Source organism: Gavia stellata, chromosome 13, assembly GCF_030936135.1.
Source record: "Gavia stellata isolate bGavSte3 chromosome 13, bGavSte3.hap2, whole genome shotgun sequence".
Lineage (NCBI taxonomy): Eukaryota > Metazoa > Chordata > Aves > Gaviiformes > Gaviidae > Gavia > Gavia stellata.
The window spans coordinates 6,366,595-6,383,943 of NC_082606.1; the positions used below are offsets into that span (position 1 = coordinate 6,366,595).

The 17,349-nt window shown below is 40.2% G+C and overlaps 1 protein-coding gene across 1 annotated transcript in view; it reads left to right on the plus strand.

Annotated features, from left to right (window-relative positions):
• The window catches only part of RORA (RAR related orphan receptor A), a 374,046-nt gene that overhangs the window by 354,435 nt on the left and 2,262 nt on the right, over window positions 1-17,349 (plus strand). The window contains exons 4-9 of the mRNA XM_059823905.1: window positions 7,392-7,533; window positions 9,204-9,599; window positions 12,869-12,990; window positions 14,234-14,366; window positions 15,059-15,166; window positions 16,568-16,678. Coding sequence (XP_059679888.1) covers window positions 7,392-7,533; window positions 9,204-9,599; window positions 12,869-12,990; window positions 14,234-14,366; window positions 15,059-15,166; window positions 16,568-16,678 — 1,012 coding nt within the window. The remainder of the gene's footprint in view (window positions 1-7,391; window positions 7,534-9,203; window positions 9,600-12,868; window positions 12,991-14,233; window positions 14,367-15,058; window positions 15,167-16,567; window positions 16,679-17,349) is intronic.

A 17,349-nucleotide genomic window follows, 5' to 3' on the forward strand; every position in this document is an offset into this window, starting at 1 on the left:
AAAGTAACTTCCTTGCTTTCACATTATAGAGATTTCTTTTGTGTTTTTCCAAGGAAGATTTTTGTGTTTTCATTAACACATTCTCTCAGTCTCATGGAAGTATTGGTAAGAAGGAAGGAAAAAAAATAATCTAAGAATGTTAGAATGATACGGGACAGCACCTTCTGCCCTTTAATTGCTGTTGCTATGAAAATGCAAGAAGTGTACTAAAAATGCATTGATAATAAAGTGGTTACTTTTTTTTCAGCTGTATTGTAGTTAAGCAGCTTTACTGTAGTTAAGCAGCACTTACCAAATTTCAGCCATGTGAAGTGGCAGGTATTTGCAGTGAGAATTCTGCTGTATGACTATCTTGTCAAAGAGTATCAAGTTATGTTCAAGGTATGAGACCTCTTTAATCCTTAAATGGTCTGGGACCAGTATACCTGAGAGGCTTCCTCAAGATCCATGATGAACATCGTTGTCAACAGACTGAGGTTAGCATAATGCTAACGCTCGTCTATGCAGAAAACAGGCCTTTCTCAATGTGGCTTGTTGCAGAACAGGAGCAGGCTGTCAGAGGAAAGGAAAGTTGCCAGCTGTATTATCTTTTGCTTCATCTTCATGCAGGTCTTTGTCCTTGCCTTCTCCAAAGTCCTGTATGTGAGAAAAGCCCCCACCAAAAGCAGCAGCACGGCTGCATGCAGAAGGAAGCAACAGAGTGCACCGTTCTCCCAGTCACATTAGTCAGTAGGTAGCAGGTAGGCACTTAGGACTGCGGGTAAGAGAGAGAAATATCCATGGAGCATTCCTCCATCAGAGTGACTGTACTTTCCCGGGAATACATGCAAACGTGAGTTATTAGAAGAGTCCTTAGTGTACCTCCAGCAGTCAGAACAACAGATGCTGGCCTGATAGTGAGAAATGCATGTGCAGTTCCTTATGTTTTAGAACAAATGGTTTTCCTTCGACTGGTGTATAAATTGAGTTCTCTGGGAGCTCTGTGCAATCCTCCGTCTGCTTCTGAGAATCCCACCAGAACGGTCAGCTGGTGGGAAAGGGCAGAAGGGAAGGCAAGCAGGCAGGTATGTTCATCACACTGAAACCCATTTGAACCTTGAAAGCAGAGTGTGCATGAATAGGTAAGACAGTGGCCCTGTGAATGACGTTAGGCATTTTCTCCTTCTCTTGGAGTAGCAGAATAAAGTTTTCTAGCCGTACAATTTCAGGCAGAATTTTAAAGTCAATGAATATCAACTTAGTTAACGAAGTTATTTCCCTTTCAGGAGGGAAATAACTCTGAAGGTTACTCTTCTTTAATGCCAGAGCCCAGATGTCCTGCAAGTAGTGACAGATAGGGGAGTGCTAATGGGCACAACTCACAGGAAGAGTTTAAATAATCACGGCCTAGACAGTGTTTAAAATGCCCCACTGTAGCAGATGGATTTTGTTTGTGCTACGCTCTTCCACAGTAATGTCAACAAAGTCTCACCCAACAGAACTATTTTGGCTGGTGAAAAAGTTGGCATAACTTGGCTTCTGCCAAATGAGCCAGGTGTGTATTGGTATGGTGTTTTTTCTCAGCTTTTCTGTGGCTATGAGCTCTGCAGGTTTGAGCATGCTTACATTGCTCTTCATGTTACGCTAAATGTTCTTTTGTAAAAAGTACTTTGCTGTGAAAACCTAGTTCCCAGACCTGCACTCTTGATTCCTGGAGCCTATGTCCTGCACCAACAGACAGTCCCAGAGAAGTCAGTGAGGTTCCGCACAGGTGCTACAAACCCATCCATGTGCATCAGATTGCAGGATCAGGGCCTTAGTCAGCAGAAGTGAACAGATGTGCCGCTGCCCTCTCAAGCCAGGGCTGTCAAGAATGATCTACAGGCAGCAGCAGCAGCAGCAGACTGGGATGTTCTCAGCTCTTACTGTTTTTCACTCCAGTGTGGTGTGAAACTGTAATGTTAACTTAAGTGGTACTGTGTAAATGCTAATAACCACCAGAAATGTAGTTTATTTAAAACCTAAAGTGAAGTTTCAGTTGCAAAGATCTACTTTGCAATCTTAATCTGCATCGTGTACGAAATCACAAACAAACTCTTGTCAGATTGACTTTTGCTGATCCTGTTGCTCTTCTACAGGTCTGTGACCCTCGCATTTCACATAATTGAAAGTCTTCTGACCAGTTTTTGTTGTTACATTGCGTTTCACATAACTGGAATTGAAGATTTGTAATGAAGCCAGTTAGCGTTTCTTGAGTTTTCATTTCCTACCTTGCCATGATGTTACTGGCTGCTTTTATGAAGTTAGTGGCTGTGTTTTCCATGAACATCATTGAGTACGCCCAACCCATCAACATATTAAGCTGAATTTGAATCTGCCTTTAAAAAATAAAATTTAAGATCCCCCTCCTCTTTTTCACCCCCTAGTGGGGGGGAAAAAAAAAAGTTTTTAGCCAGGCTCTGTCTTATACTTTATCTAGGAGGGCTCCTGTGGCTTCTTATAAATAAAATAAATTTTAAGAGAGGGTTCTTTCCAATCCGACAATTGCTGATACCCAGTATGCAACACATAATGGGGGGAAAAGGGAAGGTCAAGATTAATCATGTAAGACTTTTACTCAGAAGCGTGGATGACGAGTGACACAAAGACTGTACCATGACTCAGAAATAGAAGTTTATTCTCCTGTGTAAGATTGGAAATACTACTATTGTAGTAGCACTACTGAAAAAACTAGTATCTGTATGGAGCACTTCTTCAACTGTTAGTTATGGGAACCCATTAACAACCTTTTGCTCTAGATTAGGGACCATGCTGAGAAAGGAGACTGGTTTATACGTGTCCATACTCTTTTCTCATAGCTGAAAGTTGAATCCAGTTCAGGATTGTCACAAAATACCTGAACGCTTCAAAAGGACATAGCAAAGCATTGAGTTTGAAGTGACATTTTTGTTAATGAAGTATGTCTTTTAATTTGCAGATGCAGTTACTTGCTTTTGCTGTCAATAGTTCACGCCCAACTGACTCACAAATGCATTAGTGGGATCCCTTTCTTTACTTGACTGTACGCAGTTGGTCTCATAAAACCATCCATGCAGGGCGTTTCTGGGCATTTCTCCTATTTTCAAAGATTTATAGGTGCTGGCTATTTTGTCTCTTCTGTCTTTTAAGACCTAAGATGGTCTTGTTCACTGTAACTACAAGGAATGTCCATGTTTGTTACTTCAGAAAACAATACCTGGTGTATTGTCACTTCCCATGTTGCATTACTTTTGTTGATTTTTTTCATTCATTCACTTTCTTTACTAGCCAATTTTTCATTATTCTGTTGAACACGGAGTGTCATATTGGCACTGCAAACATTTACCTTGAATTCATGCTTTTGAAGTTTTTCCTTTTTTAGTTTTTTGCCTAGCCAATTTCAAGCAAAACATGTTAGAAAAGAGATGAGCCATGTTATAGAAAGGGCTAGTCAGAAGCCTTGTATAACCTGCTAAATCCGATCTCACTCCTGTCTTTATTACATATGTAAAACTGAACATTTTTTCTGCTTTGTGTGGCACTGTAACTTTGTTATCAAATCCTTTATTAATTAAGCTTATTAAACAATATTGTCGCAGCACTCTCCTCCCTTTACAACTAAAATATGTGCTCATTGTCATAAAAGGGGTAAAAATCCAGTTTGAATGTTCACCTGTCTTTCATATGACAGTATATTTTTGTGATGTTTCTTTGAAGAAAATTTGCAATAGTTTGCTTTAGAAAACAGTGAAAGAATGAACGCCCCCCAACTAATTGTTAATTGCTCAGAATATTGCAAAACTTAATGATACGTGGAAGTCTTTAAGTATTAGCCATAAATCATGGGATTATGAATAAGCCTTTGTTGTCACAGGCTTGCATACAGTCATTCCAAAATGTTTGCCATTAGGATGCAGCAAGACAGCTGTCAGCTGTTTTCTTGTAATTAAACAGCCAATGAGCAGCTAATTAAGACATATGTGTATACAGAAGTGGAAGTGGGTATGTTAATGAACTGTAGGAATCAATTCATTAAATGAAAATTTGTCAAAAGACCAAACATGAGATCAGCGTTTCGACGCGTGCTGCAGCGGAGGGGGAGTCTGTGCTGTGCCGTTTGGGACATGAGGGAAGCACAACTGGCTTCTCCCCTGCTAAGGAGCAAGCTTAGACACAAACACCTGTAATAATGAGCCACTGAGCAGTGAAGTTAGTGAAACTATTAATAGACTTTGTGAAAACTGCTATTTACATTTCAAAGTTCTTTTTTAACAAGTTGTTATTCAAACTGACTTGCAGATGAAAAGTTCTTGCGCCCTTTTTTCCCAAACTTGATTTCTTGGCAGCATATGAAAAACCGTATATTGTGTTGTATATAAATAGGAGTCTGAAATGCAGAGATGAAGCTATGGCTTGTAATCTGCTCTGCTCTTCTTCTGGCACTGTGTTAATACATCTACATAAAAAGGGAGACATGCAAAGCTCAATGACGCCTCATCAAAATCAGCTGGATCTTTATACTGACATCAGGAGGAGGCAGGGCTCCATGCTCTCACAGGAGCATTCGCTACCAGAGACCTTGATTCAGACCATGCCATCAGTCAGAGTGGTGTAACACAGAGACCTTTTTTAGTGCAGGAGTAGTTTCGTTCGTGTGTTTGATCAAGAGGGGTCCACTCTGCCTGTGGCCCATTAGGCAATCGTCTGAATGTGAAATAATGGTTGTGAACAGGCATGCCATTCAGAGCATGTGGCCTGGCGTTGGTTTGCATAATGCTTGAATGTATACACGTGTACCGTGCATGCATCCACCTCCTCCTTCCTGGGGGAAAAAAATTATAGCTAGCTCTGTGCCTCTGGCAAAAGAGAAGAAATAGAACAACAGAATATAGCATCTCTCCTTCTCTTCTTCTAATAAAAGGGGGGAAAAACCCAACCTAGGAAGAAATGATGTTTACTTACAGAAGGCTCCTGAAATAGGGGCTTCCCCGTATGTCTTATAATGATATGAGAGCCCAAGGACCACCAAAAGGTTAGAAAACTCACAAATAGATGACAATATAGAAGAACTTTGAGAGTAAAAAACCCTCAGTTTAACTTCATTGTCAGTTCAGTCCCAAATCTCAGATATGTCCATTTCTGAACTCTGGACAAGTTTAGTTTCATTTCTGAAGTTTGAGGCAAGGTGGGTTTTTTGCTTTAGCTCCTGCTGATGTTTTCAGCATGCCCACATAACATGGTAGGGTTTGTTTTTAAAAGCACTCTACTACATCTCTGGTTTGTAAAGTGCAAGTGCTTTTAAAGGCCACAGTTTCAGGCAGTTCTGGTCTATTGAAAATTTAGCTTCAAGCTGTAACTTAGCTGATATATTGTACACTAAAATGTATTAAGCAGCTGTGACTCTAGGGAAAATCTGGAAAAGCAAACAGCTCAGTATTTTTTCCATTATAATACTAAAAATAATCCTCAGCTTGAGAAGAACACCCTTAATAAAGAGAAACGTGCCGAACTGGCAATACAGACTCAGTATACATCCCAGCTAAAGGAAAACTTACAGATCTTTGGGGTTATTGGGCCAGGTTCATTTTATATATTGATTAAGCTGACTTTCAGAATCTCAGTGGTGGCAGAAGATTTCATACAGTTCTTATGTGAGCATGTCATTCAGTGCAACGGTTAAAGTGTTTGGAGAACTGAAATTTTAAAGGACTGATAATGTGGAGATGCAGAACCTTGATCAGTAAGTCACCCGTCAGGTCGATACCGAATCCTGTTTTTCTAGTGAATCGCATTGCACTTGCATGTGTACTTGCACTGGAGTGACAGGCTCCACTAAGAGTGCTAACAGAACTGGAAATTAAGCTATCTACTTATCTAAGAGTTGGTTCCTCTAGAGGGATCAGTCATGATGTTGGAATGGTACAAATTTCCATGGTATTTCAGGTTTTCTTAAGGGTGAAATGCACTCAATCGGAGCTCGATGCGTGCAATACTTTTAGTCTCAGGGGCGATCATCTCACTATTGACAAACATTAAAAAACAGTTGAAAGTTCAATCATACAGAAACGAAGACCAGAAAAAATGGGTGAGAAACATTGTACAGCAAAACAGGATTAAAGACAGTCATCTTCAGTTTCCTCATTTTTTTTATACTTCATGTTTCCCCATTAAAGCTTTGATAAAAGGGGCATAATGGACAAAGACTGGTGCCCTCCTTCTAAGATGGAGCAGGAGGCTTTATCTCAGTGTTCTGTCCTGATTCTGTCTGCAGAAGTTTGCTAGCAAGTCTCTTACTTGCCATGCAGAAGTCCTTTCTGTTGCTTATTTCACCACGTGTCTGGACAGGGTGTGCATGTGCCGAGGGACTCCAGAGTGTGGCCTTCGAATAAATAAAAAATTGGTAAAAGTCCAACTTTAATTAAAAGGTGCCCAGCCTTTCTGAGGAAGTATTTTCTTTGCAGCACTGTCAATTAGTCCATTATGTGGCAAAATAAAACTAAAATACTGTGTTCACTGATCTCAAATGCCTCTTTAGAATGACTACATCTTTGCAGAATCCTTGTGAAGTAGGTATTACACACGCACCAGCTTATGTGGACAGTCTGCGGCAAAAGGATGACATGAACTTCAAAGCAAACAGCTGGCATAGTGGTTAATAACATGCACCACTCTGATGGAGAGAAATAAGTTGTAACTGCTGCGTAATCTTCCAGCACTAACTTTCTTTGGAGATGGGTCTACCCATGGCAGTTGACTCAGAAAAGAGATAATACATAAAATGTTTCAGCTTCCCCCCCTCCTTAAAAATCTAAATCCTGCACCAAGTTGAACAAAACCTCAGTTGTCAGCGTCAAACTAATTAAGAAAAAATATTTTTAAAAATTGTTCTTTGTAGAAGGAATTGCTCAGTATCATGCTTTGTATTTTTAAACACATACATACATTGGTGAGGCTGCACATTGGAGCCTGCTATTGCTATCTCCAAAGAGCAGAACAGGGTGGCAGCTGTTGAACTAACTAGCTGTTGAATCCTCCCTATTTTGGAGATCTATGCTGACCCAGGAAAGATAGGAAATCAAGGAAATCTGGGTCTGTAATTAGTTTTATCGCATTTGAAAAGAACTGGTGTACCATATGTAGTAGGGGATCTATAAAATCAGTGAAAAAATGTGCAATTCCTTTATGTGTCATAACACTTTTTTATTAACTGTTTCCTACTAGTTCGCTGGTTTTTATTCATTTCTAGGAGAGGAAAAGAACCAACCTCTTAACTTCCTTTAGTTGACTATAGTGCACTTGACCTTCATTTTCTGTTAGGTAGGCTACCTTTCACAGTCTTTATTTGCTCCACCAGTTAACAGCTTCTTGACTTGTATTTTGCAATTCCATTACAGGGCTTTTTCAGGAGGAGTCAGCAAAGCAATGCTACATACTCCTGTCCTCGTCAGAAGAACTGTTTGATTGACCGAACTAGTAGAAACCGCTGCCAACACTGTCGATTACAGAAATGCCTTGCTGTGGGGATGTCTCGAGATGGTAAGCTCTGCCAACACATAGCTCAATTGCAAAAGGTAAAATAATGTTTAGGATAGTGTCTGTTCAACTAAAACAGCATAGGATTTAAAAGTTAATTGTGCATCAGGCTGATAGTTGAGATCATGGAGCGGTTTTTATATGTTGCTATATATTCACATAAATATATACAAATCACGGCATGTATGAAGTTCTTGGATTTTTTTTTTTTTTTCCTACTCATCTATTGTAGTTCCCAGTTAAGAGCTTTGCCTCTGGTCACTTCTTGAAGATGCAGGTTTTAGTCTAACGTTAATACTTTCTCTGTGTTTTCATTCCAATTTCAGTGACATATTATAGTTGCAAGTAACACTCTGATTGTCATATTGGTACAGATCAGAACTGTTTCACAATATATAGAGAAGTTTAAATGTGAGTATAATGAATAATGGGAAAAATGCAAAGAGAAGAGAGTGTGGTGTTTTTTCAAAGATAGAATTCTGAAGAAAATGTGTTCCAGTGCTGATAATATTAAGCTCAAAATTACACCTAGTGTAATGACAAAAACCCACCTCTGTAAAATGGAAGGTTATGTAACTCAATTAGAACTGGATTTGCAGCTGATATTTGCACACCTCCCCCACAGATGTAATGAAGCTGCCACCGCTTCCCCAATTTGCAAATCTAAGTCTTTTCCCCTGCAATAGTGACAGCAACGCTACATGTTCTACAAATACATATGTATTACTCTGTGTTCATGAGGCCCGATTAAGGAGATCGTTTTCAGATTACATTTGCTTCTTGAATTACAATGTCTTAATTTTTTTATTGGCCATGAAACCAAAAATCTGAAACGGTTGATCGTGTAATGACTAGTCCCTCTGAGATGTTTGCTTTCTTGTAGAAAAGTACAAGGTGGTAGCCGTCTTCCTAAATGATGAGGCTTTTAGAGCTGATACGGGTCCCAGAAATCCCATACCGTGTTCTTAGGAATTCCCTGAATATGCCAAACCAGTTGCTTCTGGCTTATGCTTAATAGTAATACTTCTCAGAATAGTAATAATTTTGTGGAGAGTTACACATGTGTGCCTGCACGTGCACACATACATATAGTTTTAACAGTAACTCATCAGGTAAACATTTTTGCTTGTCACAGTAAGCTGCACTGAAAGCAGGTTCTGTCATTCTTCCCCTGTGCCTCGGTCCTAATATCAATGAAGCTTCTTGCTTTTGATGCTCCTTGAGATAGACCCCACGTGTTTATACCTAACTCTAGGTTCGCTCTGTAGTATGAGTATACAGGTAGTAGGAATGGGACAGTTCATCTCTGGCCAGTATATTCTGTTCTAGCGTCTACTTTTCCAGGATAGGATTTGAATGCTGAAGAGATGCATCTGTCAGCTTCGGTGGATATATAAGGGAAAATCCTTTCAGTATAGAAATGGAAAGTTAATGAATTAAGCTAAAACAGTGACTTCTAATGGTCCATTTAAGTAGCATGTTAAAACGGTCTTTTAAAGGGTAGATGCTGCAGCCATGTTACCTGTAACGGACAGAAGTGATTCTTAGGTCTGCCCATCCTGCTGATTTGCCTTTTATACTGTGTCCTTACATGTAGTAGTTAAAGACCCAAGACAATTAAAATGCAGTAGTGGATTTGGAGAAATGTAATATATTGTGTGTCTGTATTTCAGCTGTAAAGTTTGGTCGAATGTCAAAAAAGCAGAGGGACAGCCTGTATGCGGAGGTGCAGAAACATCGAATGCAGCAGCAGCAGCGAGATCACCAGCAGCAACCAGGAGAGGCAGAACCACTAACACCAACATACAATATCACCACCAATGGGTTAACAGAGCTACATGATGACCTCAGTAATTACATTGATGGGCATACCCCTGAAGGTAGCAAAGCAGACTCTGCAGTTAGCAGCTTCTACTTAGACATACAGCCTTCTCCAGATCAGTCGGGTCTTGATATTAATGGAATCAAACCAGAACCAATATGTGACTACACACCAGCATCGGGCTTCTTCCCTTATTGTTCTTTTACAAATGGGGAGACCTCTCCAACTGTGTCCATGGCAGAATTAGGTAATGAGAGAGAAAAACTTCCATTGTAATTGTCTTAATAGTACCCTGTGGATTAAAGTGACACATTTAGCTAGCTGATAGTGAGAATGCTGCTTCAGTACAGCTGTGGGCATGTATGGGCATTCTTCTGTGAAGTGCACAATACCCTGATCGGGGGACACGGTGAACACCTTGCGGAACTGGACTAAAAATCCCAGGAGCTTGAGGCTGATCAGCTCTCGTAGTGTTGCTTTTGGTCTCAGTCCTTGTAATAGAACCCTTTGAATACTGATTAACAAGCTAATTTTTAGTGCTGAGCAAACAGACAGAATATTTCTTTATTTTCAGATGATTTTTTAACATTTTACCTTCTTTTTCATTACCTCAGTACTCCTATTTTCTAACAAAAAGTGATGAGGCTGATTTTCTTCTGCTCTTTACCTGTACCTGGGAAATATGAAACCAAAGCACCAGTCTAATTTGAGAGCAGTTTTTCTCGCCCTGGTTGAAGAGGATCTGGCCCCACATACTTCAGAAATTTTTTGAATGCAGCAAGTTTTGATAATTTTCCTAAGAGCCTTATAAGGACCACATTTAATGAGCACGTTTTACTTTAAACTGTTCCCTGAATGATTACAGTAGGGCTGAATTCCACAACTACGACTTGGCAACATCTGAGGCTCGAGTTAGAGCGTGCTGTGTGAACTGGTTATAAGCAAACTGGAACAGCACATTAGAGAAGTGGCTTTAAGATGCTCTTAGTTATGTAAGCAGTCAGGCATTTAAAACTGTGATTTTGCTTGTTTAAGCAATGTTTTTGCTAATTGTTCCATTATGAAAACCTAAAAATAGTTCAAAAAATCAGGTATTCCAAGTTAAATTTTTCTCTTTTTTGCTGTTTTTTTTTTTTTTTTTTTAATTAGAGGCAAGTACATTATATGAAATTTTGCTTATTTTAGTTTATCTTTTGAGAAATTTTGCAGAGAGGAGGGGACAAGAAGGCTTATTTTTTTATGTCTTTACGTGGCAGAATGCAGTTCTCTGCAATATAATTTGTTGTGACAGCCAAAATATCGTGTCTGGCTTGAGTTCAAATAACTTCAGTTACAGATAAGTAAAAATGAGAAGAAAAAAATAGGATAAAGACTATGCTACCAGCTTTGCCTCAATCAAATGGTTGTTAATATTCTCATGGGAGTTACTAAAAGATCTACATTAAACCCACAGAAAAAAGAAAGGGCTTTTCCTTCCTAGGCCAGGTGTTGAGCTTGGAATACCGGCCTAAAATAAGTTTGTCATGTCGCTTACCTTTATTTACATAGTGCTTGCATTTAAACCCTATAGAGCATGATTTGGGTGCCCAGCACTGACATTGCCAAACAATGTTTGAAGAATGTTTGTCTTCCAGACTAAGGTTTCAATTTAGAAAGGTGTGGCTGTTGAATGAAAGTATTTAGGTGTGTGCTGAAATACAGTCCAGAACTGAAGCCGGGGTTTGTGAACAACACAGTAATGTTTCATCTTCCATATTCTGCAAGGGCACAGGTATAATGCTGTCAGTTGCTGCTAGTGAAAGCAAGTTTTAAGTACACACCTGTTAATAAAAAAAAAAAAAAAAGGAAATTGCTCTGAAATACATGAAAGCTATGATGACAACCGAAGTATAAACTACCTTATATTCTACATTATTGATTGCTCAGGTAGCACATACAATCTGATTTTACCTCAGCTGTATGCTAAAGACACTTCAGGTAGTATCTTACATCAAACTATTAATGCAGTAAGTATGGTATGAAATGGACTGATTGGTCCAGCAGTTCGATTTGTAAAGAGCTGGGTTTGGTCGACATTAAACAAAGCAAGTTTCACAGAAGACTCAACGTTCGAGTCCTTCAGAATACCCCCGTGTTGTTAATGACCACTGTTCTTGTTCATTTTAAGCCTTCCTTTTCAGTGGCCTAACCTGCAAAAGCAGCAACTGCAGAATTGTGTGAGACAAGTCACCAGGCCTCTACTTGTCACGTGCTAAAATAGGAGAACAGACGCACGTGAAGAACCAGGGTAGAAAAGCGAAAGACAAAGTAGAAGTGGAATTCAGATGTTTACATGCTGTTTGTGCTTTTGAAGGTGTTCCTAAAGGTTTATGGAATCAAGTTTTGTTAATAAATGTAAAACTGCCTTCCGGGTCTTTTAACCAAGTACAGCAGCAGAAAAGCTTATTTTGGAATTAAAAAGTTGCATGGGAATTTCAAATTGTGCAGTTAACTAAGCGACTACTCTAAAGCTAAGGAAAAAACCCCTTGAGTCTTTAGTGCATCATATTCATTATCTGGATTCTCTAATAAGTGTATTTTCCTAAGATTTTTTTTTTAATGATGAGAGAGTAGAAAAGAAAAGAAACTTTTCCCTCACAGGCAGCTGCATGCGACAGTGTCCTGCTTGCCAGAACACTAGACAGGTGGTAACTATCTGTATTTCTTTATTAGAAAGCTTCTCTTGTATAAAACGCAAATGAATTTCGCTTCTGAAGATCTACTGCCTGGCTGACAGTGCTGTTACATTCCCTATACGTGACACGTAGTGCCCTGTATTCAGCAAGGCTGTCCCCAGGGAGATTCTTGTACCCTAGCTTGAGGGGTCCATCACCTCGCCCGTTCGGGTTTTTTTCTACGGCTGTACTCAACAGTGCAATTCTCCGCCCGGGTGTCAAAGCTGACTTCTCTTACGGAAGGCCGCCGGGCCACTTGCTGAATTCGCAATGGTTTGGACGCTCCCAGGTGTCACCACGTTTGCCTTTATTTTGCTTGAGCTGTTTGATCTCGCAAGCGTTCTTTCGCGCCCGCTGCTGTGCCAGAAAGACGCCGGGCCCCACGGACGTTTGTTTACTCGAACACAAACCCGCGTCCGCCCAGCGGGCGGGGCCGCCCGCCGCTACCCCGGAGCTGCCGGGCCGAGGGCGAGCGGCCCTGCCTGCGCGTGCGCGGAGTGCCCTCTGCCGGGCCGCGGCGGAGCCGGCCCGCCTCCGCCCGGAGCCGCCTGGGCCGCCCGGAGCCGCCTGGGCCGCCCGGAGCCGCCTGGGCCGCCCGCTCCCCCAGCCTCAGCGGCTGGCGGCACGCCTGCTCCTTTCCCCGGAGCAAAATCCAAGGGGATCTGAAATCAAGGCGCTTTTTTCCCAACGTGTAGGCCTCTCCCCGCGCCCCCCCCTTGCCACTGGAATACGTTAGCTTTCTCCTGTCTGACGGTACCGCTTTGCATTCTTAACCTGTGTCGCTTTCTGGTCTTTCTTTTAGAACATCTTGCACAGAATATTTCCAAGTCGCACATGGAGACTTGCCAGTACTTGAGAGAGGAGCTACAGCAGATAACATGGCAGACTTTCCTGCAGGAAGAAATTGAGAACTATCAGAACAAGGTATAAAAGCACGCCAGACTATGGCATGCCTTTGTTAAAGCATGGTATTTCCATAACACACTGCAAAATTCACTTTTGCACTGCTTTCTGTTTACTATCAGGAATGTATATTTCTGTGTGTTTTCAAAAGAACAATACGCCAGAATTAAAAGCAGCAAGACGGTTAGGGTATCCTTTGCATTTGTGATTTCTACAGGTACAGGAAAAGGTAAAGCCGTACTCCTAAAATTTCTCTGACTGTGATTGATAAACAAGGGTAAGAAGCTAGAGAAACTTCTTCAATCCTAAATGGCGTGTTGGTTTCCTTTCTTAATTTGTAATCTCCTGGATCAACACCACCACCAAAAAAGCTGAAGCCACCACGTTTTGCAATTCTACATGGTGTGTTTTGGTTTGAGCTTATAAACACAGAACTCTATCAGGTTTCCAGCCTTTGATGCCTGGTTGAATCCTGATTTATTCTACAGTTGCTGCTCAGTGTTTCAGTTTTACCTATAGAACAGCAGCACACACTGCTGCCATACCACCAGTGGGTACTGTAAGGTTTAATCGATGTTTATATTTCCGATATGCCTTCCATCCACAAACTACTACCACATGCCTACTTTTGGAAAACTCTTGGGAAGCACTATTAGAGCACTCTGTTCTTTGAACATGTTTTTCATTTCCACAAAAAAATACCTAACCTTTAAGAATATCTTTTTTCCCACTCATCAGGTAATTTCATTCTGAATTATTACCAGCACATGAAAAAATGACTACTTGCATGCCTTCTTTATGTTGTTAACAAGATGATCTTCATATATGTATATCTTTGTACATATCTTTATCAAGACGAGCTAGTTAGATAATTTACTTTCAGTACAAAACGCAGAAGTTGATAGGAAAAATGAAATGATGCACTGCTAGTGTAAATTGGCATTTTCTTTTGATGCAGTGAATAAAATTCCCACTGAAATCACCAGAATCATTATACTTCGACATTTTTGGCTTAGGAAGTAGAAAAACTCCAACCTGGCTCTCTTCTGACAACACTGAAAAGTTTAACATGTTTGCATTGTCACTCGTCCACGTGAGGCTTTGACTTTGAGGTTAATTCCCCTTGTCTTATAAGCAGACTGTGGCCAGGAGTGCTGGAGAGAATTCACTCCACTTTTTTTTTTTCAGCTCAGTTTTACTTTATGAAAATGGGCTTTCCAAACCTTGATTAGTAATTTTTCAATTTTTCTTCTCTCTCAAACAGCAAAGGGAGGTAATGTGGCAGTTATGCGCAGTCAAAATAACAGAAGCTATACAGTATGTAGTGGAATTTGCCAAACGCATTGATGGCTTTATGGAACTGTGTCAAAACGATCAAATTGTGCTTTTAAAAGCAGGTATGTGGGTCAGTTTTATGGTCTGCTTCTATTAGTTTTGACTGAGGAAGATGTTACCTGTATACAGTGATTGTATACACATACATACATATGTTGTACAATGATCATTTAAAATAATACAGGGGAAAAAACCTTACAAATTGTCTGTGTCTTTGTTTGAAGTACTATACCTTCTTAGTTACTCTGGGTAGAACGAGTTCAAGTCTACGTGTGAAATTTTCATTATGAACAAAGGGAGCAATGAGTGTGTAAAGAGGGAAAAGTTGGACTCAGATTTTTTTATTCTGGCTTACTAATAGTGAATAACATATTTCAAGGTAAAAATCCAGATTGTTGGGTGCAAGATGTTGTAGAAGTAATGCAGTTTACAAATACTGGACAAAGTTGTCAAAGTTTCGTGAACATAAATCTAAAGGAGCTGCTTTGACATTGGAGACTTCATTACTCTAATAAAAAATTATTAGAGTTTATTAGCATTAACTAAGTTGCTTTAGCAAAAACTTCTGAAGGGGTTTATGGGAATTCTTTTAACGCTACTAGCAAATCAAACTATGCTCTGTTACACCACAGAAACCTACTACCCTGCTCGATTGATACTTAATGCAGAGCATAGGAAATTTTTAAATCCTCACTTGCTCTTTGCAACTGAAGTCTCTACTTAAATAGTCAAACATACATTGTTTCTGTTTTAGGGTCTTTAGAGGTTGTGTTCATCAGAATGTGCCGTGCCTTTGACTCCCAGAACAACACAGTCTACTTTGATGGCAAGTATGCTAGCCCAGAGGTTTTCAAGTCCTTAGGTAAGGAAACATCAAGTGTTGTATCTTAAAAAAACAGAATAAAAATAATAAGGTGGAAAAGCAAGGGGACAGCTGCTTTGAAAAATTCAGGCTATAGTATTCAAACAAAAAGAGTTCCAAAGCTCAGACTGCTTATTTTGTAAGCAGTCACGCTGACTCTGTTTGAGGCCAAGCTGATTTCAGGAGTTAAAACAGCTTAACTCCATGCAGTAAAGGACTGTTGGTCCACTTAGATCAGGGTAGAGCAGTTTAGACACACTTGTTAAGAACAGCAGCCCAGATGTCATATCTAGCATAACTTTTTATATATCCTCTTGGAAAAGGCAGCAGATTTGAAGCTAATTTTGGATATACTGATGTTATTGCTTTGAAGATGTTAGTAGTGGTTTGTAGTACGCAAAGTCTAGTTATTTGCAGGTAGACGACTGTAAATCATTTTTTTTATTAACCCACAGTTTGTAATTTTTAAATTTTTCCTGTATATTTTCGCTAATTTTAAAAGGATGCATTTCACTGGGTATAGATTTGGGATGTAAGCCATTTTGGGGAGCAGTGAAAATACAGCAGTGGAGAATGCTGTACAATTACTGAATTATTCTCTGCCTTTCTAAAACACCTCAAGGTACAAGGTCTGAGTGCAAATGATTCCGGGAATGCAGTATCAGATGTGGGTTCCAATGAAACGTAACTTTCATCTGTTAGCAACTACATCCAGAAATTTAGGCTGGGTTGGGGCTGAGATCTGCAGAGGAGAGCCCTCTTCCATCAGGCTGCAATCCCCTTCAAAGCAGGGCTCCGCTTCCGCAAACTGCGTAACAGCATGTGTAACAGCAGCAGTAACCTGACTTACACCTGTGTGAGCAAGAGAATGGATGAAAGGAGGCAGAGTTCCTTTTCTGCATGAAAAGCTTTCAGACCTTGGCTTCTCCCTTTGCTCCTGCATGTACCTTGTATGCCTCTCTACCCTCCCTCTTCTGTGTGCTCAATAGTCTTAAAATCAGCACTTCTCAAGTACGCATTTCAACCAACCTCCAGTCCACAGTGACAGGAGAAAGTTCCATTTAGAACAGAAACAAAGCTAAACCAATTTTAAGCTTGAAAATGGCTTGGGTTTTATCCATATTTATCCCAAAAGAACTAAATGTGGAAAAGATACAGCGTGCAAAACCTTCAAAATACTGGCTGCCAGGGTGTGGGAGCTGGCAACTTGTGGGAATGGGGTAATAAGCTCAAGCATGAGTGAGATCTCACTGCCATCACTCCACAGTCCTGGAGGAGAAGACCATTCACCTATGAAGGATTTTACATGCATTTTTCACCTCCATCAAAATAAATCAACAACTCTGTAGCTCTGAAGTAGTTTTAAACAATGTGGCATGAGCTGTATCTTCTTTTTGGCAGGTTGTGAAGACTTCATTAGTTTTGTGTTTGAATTCGGAAAAAGTTTATGTTCTATGCACCTGACAGAAGATGAGATAGCTTTGTTTTCTGCATTTGTTTTGATGTCGGCAGGTAAGAGATAAAGGTTTGCTCTAGGTTTATTTGGTAGAGGTTGTTTTTATTTTGAAGTCTTTTTAATGATGATGCTAGGACTATTGGACAGTGTGAAGTCTCGTCATCTTTTTCAGTGTCTCCTTGACAAAAAATTTTAATAAACACATTAAAACTATGAATTTACGAATAAATTTGTTAAGTTGGAAATCCTCATCTAAGCCCTTGTCTTCCAAATTTTCACCTTGTTGAGGACTCAGCTTCTTTGCAAAAGCTCAAATGCATGTGAGTGAGACCACTAGATCAGTGTAGGTGACACAGGCAGAAGGTAGCCCCTGCATTTATTTAGTCAACTTTCAATGTATGTGAGCTTGCAGCTGTAGCAGAATTATCTCAAGCACATGACAGAAACCTTCCAGTGTCACCTCAGGTCTGTTAAGCGGGGTTGCCGTTTTACTGTGGTACAAAGGTACCGAGGTAGCTTGGGTATCTGTCCCCATTGTGAAGTTGGGTACGCTGCGAATTACGATGCCAGACATACAAGTCACCCCGAGAGTCAGCCTGGGTCTACCATACCCATGACTAAAATAACTTCATAATCTCAAGTAGATATGCACAGCACTCCAGGTTCTGGGAACGGTTATTAGGTGGGGTGAAACAAGATACTGGTGCAGAAAGTCAGTTCGTGTCTG